This window comes from Battus philenor, unplaced genomic scaffold (genome assembly GCF_028537555.1).
Source record: "Battus philenor isolate CCGP_79_NKW_IND1 unplaced genomic scaffold, ilBatPhil1.0.hap1 SCAF_16, whole genome shotgun sequence".
Taxonomy (NCBI): Eukaryota; Metazoa; Arthropoda; class Insecta; order Lepidoptera; family Papilionidae; genus Battus; species Battus philenor.
Window position 1 is genome coordinate 10,099,980 of NW_027181678.1, and position 12,173 is coordinate 10,112,152.

Below are 12,173 nucleotides of genomic sequence, written 5' to 3' on the forward strand. Positions count from 1 at the left end.
ATTGTAAAAAGAATCGTTTTGTTATTTGGATTACTCTATATTAAAATTAAATATTCTTAACTAAACGAACCTGCAGAATTTATAGTGAAATTAACTTCTATTTTATGGATGGTCGCATTTTAAAAGCAAAAATAAATTAATATATTTAAATACATTTAAAAAACTTTTGAGATAAACGGTTTTTTGATACCCATTTTGTGGTGGTTGTGGTAAAATATGTACCTAGTCCGCGGCGTCCATCTTGAATTTTAAATTTTGACATAATCATCGTGTTTTACTAGTGTAGCCCTTTCATTTGATACCCATATTGAGGGGGTTAAGGAAAAATACGTAATCCGCCATTTTGTATCGGCGGCCATCTTAGATTTATAATGTTATTGATTTAATTATATTGTATTGTCATCTAAATTAAATGTGGGTACCAAATTTCAGATCAATCTGACAACGGGAAGGTGCTTTAATTTCAATTTCTAATTTTGACCCCAATAAATAAACAAATAAATTCCGTACGGGTCGGAATAAATAAAACCGTTTAAAAACATACTTCCTAGTGTTCCTTACAAAGGTTGACTGGAAATTAATGCGGTTTGCTGATAAATGGACTGTCATACATCATTTTGAAACTTTTCCACCAATAACCAATCGCCTTGTATATAAAAGGTATCCAAGTTAGCTCATCCTGTACTTGAATTTTGGTGTCAACGCGATTACAAATACATTTGTATAACCCCCGTATGACCTTAATATCAAGCAAATGGCTTAATATTTTCATAACATAACAATAAAAAACTCATACTCCGAGTTGTAACTGCAATTTCGAAACACGAAGACGAGACCAATTAAGGTAATAACAATAATATACATGCGTTTTTAATGCAATAATTTCAATATGAAAAAAATTACTGTTATGTCTGTTTTGAAGACTGTAAGCGATAATTTTATTGGGTAAACGTGAAGGTGTCTTAATTCAGAAAAAAATGTTTTGTTTTTAAGTGTTAAGTCATCGTTCATCATATTTGAAGATGTAAAAATAAAACCAGACATTTTCGTATATTTTTACACCACTAATGTACAAGAGAATAGATGATGAATCTGAAACCACCCAAGAAAGCATAGACGTGGACGTCCAAAGTGGTCTTGGCGGCGGTTAAAAACAAAGAGGCGAAAAGTGGATCGATTTAAAATACGAGGGTTTATTTTGACTGGAATGGCGACACTTTGGCAATGCTCTCTGCCCTACCTTGTGGACACAAGAACTCAAATCAAACCAAGTGAATAAATAAGACTGGCCAGGTCTTCCCCTAATGTTAAGTGACACACCTCAGTCATACAACTTATTTTAAATTTTTTAAACAAAATTGTGTAGGATCGTTATCATTTCCTGTACCTTATAGATTCTTAAAAGGAAACGTTCAATTAGATAAGTAATTTAAACGATAACAGCAGCTTTCAAACCTAAGGTTAGTAACGTTCTCGTACTTCTATTTCATAGATTACTGAAAAATGAATAACACAGCCGGGCAAATTAAAAAAACCAATATTTAGTCAATTTTATTTTTGTATACTTTAATTAAAATATGCAAAAAAAAATTTAAAATCGGTTTAATATTACGCCTACGATTTACGCCTGTCAAGAGCGAACATTTGTACGTTTCTGAAATGGGCTACCAAATTAAGAAAATAATTTTATATTTAATTAAGTAGAGATAGAGAAATCTGGTCGGTGAAGGTAAAAGAGAAGAAGAAGAGAACTTACATCTCATATTACATGGATAATCCAATTTTATACAATTTTTCATATGAGAATTTCTTTAGGAATTTTGGATATTGTACGCATTGTCTTTGTAAGGTAAATAAATTTATCTTCGAACGTTACGTGAAGGGTGTGCCTAATAATTCTATAATAGAGCAAGTTTTTAAATACAAATAATTAAAACACGTACTTTGCCTTGATCTTTACCGTTTTTTTCGAGCATGATTTAAACTGATGACACGGATATTGCGACACCTTGTCGACAGTTTTATTACAGTTAATATTTGTTAAGTATCCGGTTGTTTTAATTAATAACTGTTGTTTTTACCTCTAATATTTGATTTATGTCCATGAGTTAGTGTTATCCTTGACGAATTGTTCTCATTAAGAAGATGAGCGTAAATTTTTGACAGATTAACGACACATAATTCATAAAACAGAATCAATTATACAGATATTATATGATATTGAATATTAATTTTTTCCTTGCATTTCGTGAAAATTTGCATAATTAATTTTTAAAGATATATTTTTGATTGCAAATATGTAGTTTTGTTCTAGAAGGATATCACATAAAACAATATTGAAATAGCAATTTATATATACGAGAATAGTTGAGTAATTATTTAAGTTAAAATGCTTCAGTAACAAGTTTTCAGTCGTTTTACTTTTACTAACTTTTTTATTTACGTACCTGGTAATTTGTACATTTTTTTAATAAATGATAGTAGTTAATAGGCATTGTTTGTCTGTAAGCTTGTAGTTGCCCCTTCTATATCCAAGGGGTTTTTTTAATAATCAAATATGATATTGCGCTTAACTTATTTTTTTATTTCAAATTTAATTTTTCTAAAAAATGTAGTTATATATAATCTATATCAGCGTCGTTTGACGAGCTTAACAAACTATAGGAACAAAACTAAAAAAAAATAGCTTAGTTACAAAATCTGTTAGAATTACGAACAACTTAGTCACTTTTTAGGCCAGGCTTTACTGCTGACAAAGTGGCATTAGCAGATTACGGTTTCGAGGAGCCATGGCACAGAGAAAACTAAGCCTAAAACCTCTGTTGAAGTAGAAAAGCTTGAGGATTGGAGAAAGCAATACTCAACTTACAACTCTCTATCGTAAGCCAGGGATCTTAAGAGACTATCAGAATTTTAATTATTTTGAACAATGTAAAACAGTACAGGTATCGTTAATACGTTATAAAAATTGATGCAGACAAATTGAAAAGATCCTCCAAGTTAACACGGTGCGTGCAACAACGGACGTTTATTACAAGTTCGTGACTTATGATCGTAAATAAGAGGGTCGTGCCCATTCCGGTGCCTCAATACCGTTTGTACGAGCACAGTACATTTCTGACTAATTTTATTGGCTTTCAATTTGTAATGTTTTACAATTCAGCTACAATTTTCTAGTGAAAAATTAATTTTTACGGAATTGTTAACTATATAATTTTTAGTTAGATAATATACGTACGTAATATATTACAACATTATGCATCGAATATCAAATAACCACTATAACGGTTATTTAAAACTTTAGAGCTAATAGTATTTTTTTTTAAATTAATAAAGATGAAATCTGAAAATTATTAATATTATAGAAAAATTCACAAGTCACATGAATGTATAATGTAAGAATGTATATGCAATGCTTGTTAGCATTATGCAAAAAAATATTAACCTTGATACTTATGACAAAATAATATCTAGGTCACTAACTGAAAATATATTTCTGAATTCCTAAAGTCGCTAATATATGCATGGCCTTACATATTCATAGATTGGTTTATTGCTAATGTGACGCTAAATGTTTTTAAGCGGAGTCAAGTTATGATTACATTTTGTAATTATATAAATTAATTAAAACTTCAACATGGTAGACATAAAATAACAAAAATAACCTCGCATTGATCATATAGCGCGCAGAAGACATGGCTGCTAGGACTTCAAGGTTTTGACTTCTATAAGATGTAAGGATTTCTATAGGAGATCGAATCAATAATGAGGAGATTCGTAGACAGACGAAAGTAACCAACTTAACCTAGCGGATTGGATAGTTGAGGTGGCAGTTGGCAGTTGGTAGAACTGATGACCGTTAGGGTTTTAAGATTCTGGAATGGACATCTCAAAACAGCAAGACCAGCGTTTTTAAGGTCATCAGAAAGATTCGATTCCTTTCGATCCTATTGTAAATATACAGCTGGATATAGTCCCAGCTGTGGATGGTTTATGTAATGATGATTATAGTTCAGATGTCAAATGTCAGTCGGATGAAGTTGTAAAAGCATTAGGGCTAGCAGCATTAACTTCTTCGAAACAGTACAGTAAGCAATGATAATTACGCTTTGATTTTTAATTTGTTTTAATTATTAATCATGTTTACACTATCGATTTTGTAATTAAAAATTTTGACTTTCTGAAATTTTATGTCACAAAATCCGTAAGAAAATATTATTTCTATTTAAATAAATACATATCATTTTCTTTTTATACTAAAGAAACGAAATAATATTTTTTTATCAGGCCAAAAGTTTTGGACAATTCGTGTAAATATTTTATGTAAGTAAAAGTCTAGCCCTGACCTACGTTCTCCTGACACTCAAACGATAGACGCACCGACATACACGTTTTGTCAACCGATACGGCAACAGTATTTCACCTTGAGCCACATTCATCGCTAAACATGTACTTATCTATACGATCCTAATTCATGTCACCTTGTTTCGACGATCTTTCATGTAATATATCAAGCCTACGCGAATTTTATAGCCAACCTATATGCCCTTCATATTTTCTATGTTCTATTTATATATGGATAGAAAGCTGTCACTACACAATACATACATATACATATTTACTCTCACTTCACTATAACCTTGTGTACCTTTTGTTTAATTTTATTGTTTGACATAGACCTTTTTTATACATTTTCAATAGGACCGCTTGGAAGTGAGTACCAGTCTTCTAAAGACTTCAACAATGTTGATAGAGCAACAATTCAACGAAATAAAAATCCGCCGTCCGAAATAAAAATATGAACATTTTCATTTCATACATCTGTATAACGATCACTATTTTATTTTTAATAAAAATTGTGATTTTCCAATTTACTGCCATATTTATTTCCTATTATTTATTTTAATTAAAATTTAAAAGAATTCGAACGGTTTTAAATTACAGATATTTCTCACAAATTATTGTAAATATTTCGGTAGTTATGATTTTTTTAAAAAGCTTAAGTAACAAATATATTACAGAAATACGGTGCTATATTATATACGTAATTAAAAACCTCAATAAATATAATAGTAAATAAAAATTAAATTTAAAATTCGATTAAGCAAAGTCGAAAGCGATGGATCTGTAATCTTCTAATATACAAGGGAACAAAAATTAATCAATATAAAACGAAGCAGCATTCTTTAACATAAATGAAACAATTAATATATAGAAGAAAAGATGATAAAAGAGAATTCTAGAATTTTACCTGTGAATCTGTGAATTCAATGGATTATGATTTATGATCAGTTTTAGAGAGTAAGGCTTGCTTTTAGTATCGTGATAATTTGGAACGAAAACAATTCATAGAAGAATTTTCCTATAGAAAGAGAGAAAGAAGAAGAGTGTATTGCAGCCAATGGGGGCCTCTTCAGATGAGCTTAATATTTTTTTTATTTGCTTAATAAATGTTACGTAGACAAAAAAATGTTTTTCTTTGTATTATGCAATTTATATGTAATAGATATAATATATACAATTTGTATATTTATGACAAGACTAAGTATAATTTTCGAAACTTTTGAAATCTAATCTAAATAAAACGCATATGAATAAAAAACTGTTGCACTATTGATAAATCACTTGAAATGTCAATGTTGATCTATTTACTTTGACAGCTGTTGCTTATTGTTATAAATTGGGGAAGGTGAACAACTATGATATGAATATTGATGGATGGAATAATCTCGAAATTGTCTCGTCTTTACCGTATTAAGATCAACTACGATTTCAAACGAGCGAATGATTCTGCATTTTTATGAAATACTTAATGTTTATAGCGATAAATAAAAACTAGACTGCATTCACATTAAGATATATGCGGAGGTCGAACATTCCAATGCATATGTACAAAACTTTTATTTAAAAAAATCTTGGGAAGTGAATAAACGAGTTAGAACCGATAACGATGTGTAAAAACCGAAATATCAAATCAAATAAAGTGGCAAACTATTCGTGCTTGTAAGCTGGTAGGGATTTAAAAAATAATGCCGTTAGTTACATGTAGTACATGGTTGAACAGCCTCAATAATTTGTAAGCATATAACATATGCATCTGATATTAGGATCCAGACATCTTAATATCGGACGCAACTGCCGGAAGTATTTTGATAAAAATACAAAATAATGTAAAGTATTTCAGAGTGATAATTTTGTACAGGTGTTTATAAATAGGTGTAAAAACTAGGGGTGATTTTCGGCACTTTTGCTTTCAATTAATGTATACTACACATTTTTCAAAAATCAATGGTTTCAGATATAATACATACATACATACATAACATAAGCGTTCTCAAAATTCGTATTCCTACATATTAAAATTAATTGTTGTTAACTATCTGTGGCTAGAAACTGAACTGCCTCAAGTTTTTGGGTAAAAAAAAAAAACAAAATTAATCTAATATATTTTAGAGTGACAATTTTGAATGGGTTGATTGGAAATATGTGTAAAAAAAATTTAAATGCAGACATTAAAAAACTGCACGATGACTCTTCTGATAGCGACTTCCCACGATATTAAAAATTTCATTGGTCCACCTAATGGAGGGAATCATAATTTATATGTTTTATACATGTATTAACGTTCAGTTACGTTAGTAACAATGGGGAAAAATTTTTGAATTTGCTCTATTTTATATGATACTTAAGCAAACATAAATTATGTTTTACTGTTGTCACTTTTAAAAACATGGACTTGAACTTGACTTTTCAGATGATTCTGCAATGTGCAGGTTACTCTAAATGCAAAAGTCGTCATCCTTGAGCACTCCTTGCGAGAATTAAGATGGACGCGATATAAGGTCTTTACGTTCTCACCCACAGTTCTCTGTTTTCGTTTTATGGATTTTACTAAAAAAAATAATGTCATCGATATTTAATCATAAATAAAACAAACAGTTTCACCGAGTATTGTATAACCTATATATAACATGCGATATTATATACATAATTTAGATTAGTACATTATGTACTGTCCAGGCTCCTACATAATACGAGTATATCTCTCATTTTTTTAAAAAAAAAGCCTCTTTAGAAGCCTTTGCACGAGCCACATACAACTGACACTGTAAATACCGGATTAAGTATCGTTGACTTCTAAGATTGCTTGGGCGGGAGCTCCATAGAGTTCAAGGGTTCCCCAAGTCCTCGCCTTGTTTTACTTCGAACGCATTTAGAACTTAAATCAAGACCGAATGAACCTAGAATTAGTCGGTTTCCATTGCCTATGTAACAGTACTACAAAAATAGCGCAAGATAAATAAATAATAGCGCAGGTAAAGTAAAAAACTTATATACCTTACGCCTTCTAGACCTAAATTTTAAGTTCTATCACAAATTCGTTGGAAATAATCGTTTCAGTCGCAGAACTTTTACTGCTGGCTTTGTGACTCTACATAGATTTTCATTAGAAACGTTTGAAAGCGGTCTGTGTTCAGCGCGTTCCCACATCTTTATAAGTTCTTCATCATAATTTTAGCCGTATGATGTCCACAGCTGGACATAGGCCTCTCTCATAGATTTCCAATAGGGCCGGTAAGAAGCGGCCTGCATTATGAGTCCAACTACCTTAACATGGTCATCTAGTAAATGGACGTCGTATGGTGCCCCATATTCATTCTGTATTAAGGCTCCGGCGGCCATCTTTTCAGAGGGCTTTGTGGCTTGCCCTCTACCACTCTAACTTGCAGTCCAGACGGTCATGTTTCCATTTTATGCTATAATATGTGGTACTCGTACACCGAAATTTCGTAAAATTTCTAAAAATAATACATTTGTATCCATTTATAATTTCTTCAGCCATTATAATTATCATTTCAATTTGACCCTAACATTTAATATTTTGGTATCGAACAGTTTCATAACAGTGCATATATCGGAAATAGCTCCAAATTTCATCTATATGTTAATTGTGAATTTGCTACACATCTTATTTTTTTATTATACATTTATGAAAAAATCTAAATATTTATGCAATGTAATTTAAATTAATGACTACTAAAGATTAGATTGTCAAAACTAAGGTTTTTTTTAAATTATTTCGTGAGCATATCATCAAGGCTTAGGGGAAAAATTTTGTTCTTTATCAGTCTATAAAATGGAAAGTCATTGACAAGACTTTTAAAGAACTTTAACGTAATAAGCGTTTAATAAAACTAGACAATAGCTATTCTGACAATAATAAAACTACTGAACGGCTAAAAACTCAACGAATGTTTTATTTAACCTTTTAGACCGAATGCCTGATTGAAATATATCAATAACTAACTAACCATACTTTTTTCCTTAAGAAGCTTCTGGATAGTATAAGAAATGGATGACATCGATAGCTGTTCTTAGTTCTGGCGTAACCAAGGGTAAAAGGTATTAATTTTAATATTTATGCATTATTTTTGCATCTATAATTTTTAATTAATATAAAATATGTATATATTTATCAACATGATCATTTCATTCACTGCGGAACATAGGCGACTATCACAGATTTCCAACGAGACTGGTTAGAAACGGCCTGCATCCTAGGGCTCATCCTAGATTCATTCGAACTCTACGCAACTAAACTAAAATTTCGCAATTATATAACAAATCTTTTTCAAAACGGGAGTTTCAAACTCAATTAATAATGAAAAAAATACTCCTTGAATTACGCTGATTTACTCAAATTTTAGAAAACGGGTAGAAAATCCGTTAACTGAATGGTCTGCCCCAAATCCCTTGTCACAGTTAAATTTTGGCTCGGGCCCAACTGAGAGCATGCGAACGTACACTTCTTTGTTACATTGTAGATGAATGTCATTATGTCATTGCTTATAACTATGCAAATCGTTTTCTGTAGAGCGCTGTTGTTACGTTTCATTTCCATCTTTATGCCGAGTACAATATTATTTGAATACAAAAAGAACTCAACGTTTTCAGCAGTTAAAGAAAATTTATAGTGGATTTTCAGAAACAAAATTATTTTACTTGACCTTTAACATTTATTTTTAACAGTTTTTTATCTACCGAGATACATCATTTGATTATTATTCTTTTTCTAAGATATAAATCATTAACTAAACATTTATTCCAATGACGTGTATATATCAGTGATACATACAATATTTCAAGCTACTACTTTCATCAACGTAAGCCATTGTTGTTTAAATATTTTTTTATTAAATAACTTAAATGTCAGTTCACGTGAAAAATAAATCAATTCCATAATCAAATAAAAACGCTTATATGGATAAATGGATTGAGGCTAAATTATTTAAATACGTGAAGATACAATGCACCCACGACAACCATATAAAATATACCATGTAATAAATCATATGTTAATTGACAAACATATTTTGCAATCTCAATGATATATCGATGGGTGTGTATTCAATCATACCGCTAATAATAAGCATTTTTAAATATCATTTGAAGGTTACTTAAAAATTTCTTACAATGTCTTTTACAAATATTTATTAATTCTCATTACAAAAGCATTATTTGAAATTAAAATGTTGAATAGCTTCTTTTTAACATCGTCTATTTAATAATTTTGTAAAAAATATTTTTGGGTTATTTTATGACAGCGGTCGTTATGTTTTTAATATAAATGAAAGATTAATGTGCCAAAAAATTGTGTAAGTAATAATGTTTTTGTTTTATTTCATTATTTATAATATTTACCACCTGTTACAAGTTACATTTAATCATAACCCAACAATTATCATACTTTTGTCACCTTTTTAAAATATAAAGACTCATTATCTGTAATTATGCATCTAAACAGTAGGGCTAAGCAAAAAAGCTAAATGTCAACATGTTCAAATGACATTCAAATGACATCGTATCTTTTTATGAGCAAAAGGAAAAATATTAAAAGAAAAATGAATAAAAATTCTGACGTCGGCAGTAACATGTCCTTAGACAGCTTAGAAGAAAATTTTAAACGAGCAGCATCTATAAAAGATGAAACATCAGAAGAAAACCTCGATACTATACTAGTACCATTTTATGAACAAGACGTACTTATTAAAGTACCAAAGTCGCAAAAAAAGAATCAAGGCCGCGAAGAAAAAAATAAAACTTCCAAAAACATAAACAAAAGTTATTTGATAAATAAGCGAACGAATCAGTCTTCACGAAATTCTTATCTGAAGATGTTTCGTAAAAAGAATGATCCTAAATTTGATGAAAACGTATCAGAAGAACAAGAAATACGTTCTTTATCGCCTGAGTATGGAGACACGGAAAGAGAAAGTATTTGCGAAGATGTTAACTATCCCAACACTGACTTTGTTAACACAGAGTCATACAATGAAATGTATTACGAGAAACTGATGGAAAAAGAATTAAATAAGTATTTGGATAATTCTTTTGAAAATGAAGTACAATTAAATCAAGATATTGAAAATAAATCTCTATCAGAACAAGATAAGCTAACAAGTGTTTCGGAAACTTCTCTACCAAAGAGGGTAAGTCACTCACCTATGAGAAGAGCCCCTATTGATCTCCTTAATAACGTAAAATTAGGTGGATTAGGACCGGACATGGAAAAAATTAAACCAAGACTGGAAAGGGCTAGAAGTTTGCAAAGATACTCAGAAAAGGTAAGAATGGAAAACCGATTAAAAATATATAAAAAGTCAATAGAAATAGAAAAAGAAAAGCTCTTTGAGAAACAGTCATCTCCAAAACAGCATACTAAAAATGAGGCCACAAAACCGGATAGTGAAGGAAAACAGTCTTCCTATTTAATAAACAGGACCTCAAAAGACAAAAAATCGTTACAGCTCCTAAGAAAAACTTATTGCTTAAAATCTGCATGCACACCTCAAAGTAATAAAAATGAAAAGGAAAAACATAAAGGAGATAAAAATGTAGGGATGAGTGATGTAGTGAGAAATAAATCTGCTTCCAGAGAAAAAAAACCTAAATTACAAATTGCAGATCAAAAAGAACGAGTACACTATGAAGGTATTGAAACGAGAAAAAAATCTGCCGGTCTCAACAAAACAATTAACATGGAAGAGAAAGTAATTAATACTGTACCGCCTGTTAAAATAAGTTTTATGGTAAATTTTGAAGGGGTACGACCATCTAGCGCTTTAAAAACGCTCGAGGCGAAACATAAAATGTATCAGGAGAAAGTTAAAAAATATACAGTTCAAAAGGAAAATATTTGATGGCATAAATTTATGAGATTGTTTTATTTATTTTTTTGAATAAATCGCTGCATTAATAATTTCTTTGTTTAAAATATTTATCACGTAATGTTACGACAATCGATAAAATACATGTACTCGTATATATTGAGCAGTGGTGGCTTAGCGGTAGAGAAATGAGACTTGCGATAGCAGATTGCGGATTTGATTTCCACAATACAATCTTGTATAATTCACATTATATCCATTAATTATATAGGATTGCCACTGTTTCTACAACACTGTTTCTCAAACAAGTTTCTAGAGGATGGGCAACAGCGTATTGTGTGTACCATGCGAAGCGTGGCGATTATATCACCCATAGATATCTTTGGAGAATGTCTATGCCTTATAGTGGGCATCTATGGACTGAAACACGACGATATTTACTCGGCTATATATACTCGGATATGTAGTATAAAGTCGTAATGTAGTTTTGCGTATATAGTTTGGCTAACGAACTAATGTCATAATATTATCATCATAAACTTAGATTTAATATCACGACATAATTTAATTTTTAGTCTTCATCTTTTTTACAAAGAATTAATAATTGCATGATAAAATTGTATATTCGTCATTTTATCTCTGAATAATATTATCATCTTGAAGTTTTTGTGACGAATGGTGATAACTAATTTTTAATTACCTAGTGCGACATCCCTATTTTATTACTGAAATACATTTTCTTAATCAAAGGTCTTTATGGATATATAACGATTGGAAATAGGTAGAAAAGCTTCAAATGGTTAACAAGCTTTAAAGTTTTTAAACCTATTTTTATTTCATGTCCATTAAATTCTAACAGCACAGTCTGCACGGACAGATAGTTAACTACAATTAACTTCAATTTGTTGTAATGCGATTTTCGAATATGCTTTGTCTTACTGTGTTATCACTATCATATTTATTACTACTGAAAATCACGACTTTTGGGTGTGATATACAATACAT

The 12,173-nt window shown here is 30.4% G+C and overlaps 2 protein-coding genes across 2 annotated transcripts in view; one reads left to right on the forward strand and one right to left on the reverse strand.

Annotated features, from left to right (window-relative positions):
• The window catches only part of tfc (triforce), a 113,093-nt gene that overhangs the window by 61,185 nt on the left and 39,735 nt on the right, over positions 1-12,173 (reverse strand). The window lies entirely within an intron of this gene.
• On the forward strand, positions 9,903-11,201 carry LOC137919482 (uncharacterized). The gene has a single exon (XM_068762568.1). The coding sequence runs from the start codon at positions 9,903-9,905 to the stop codon at positions 11,199-11,201; it is 1,299 nt and encodes a 432-aa protein (XP_068618669.1).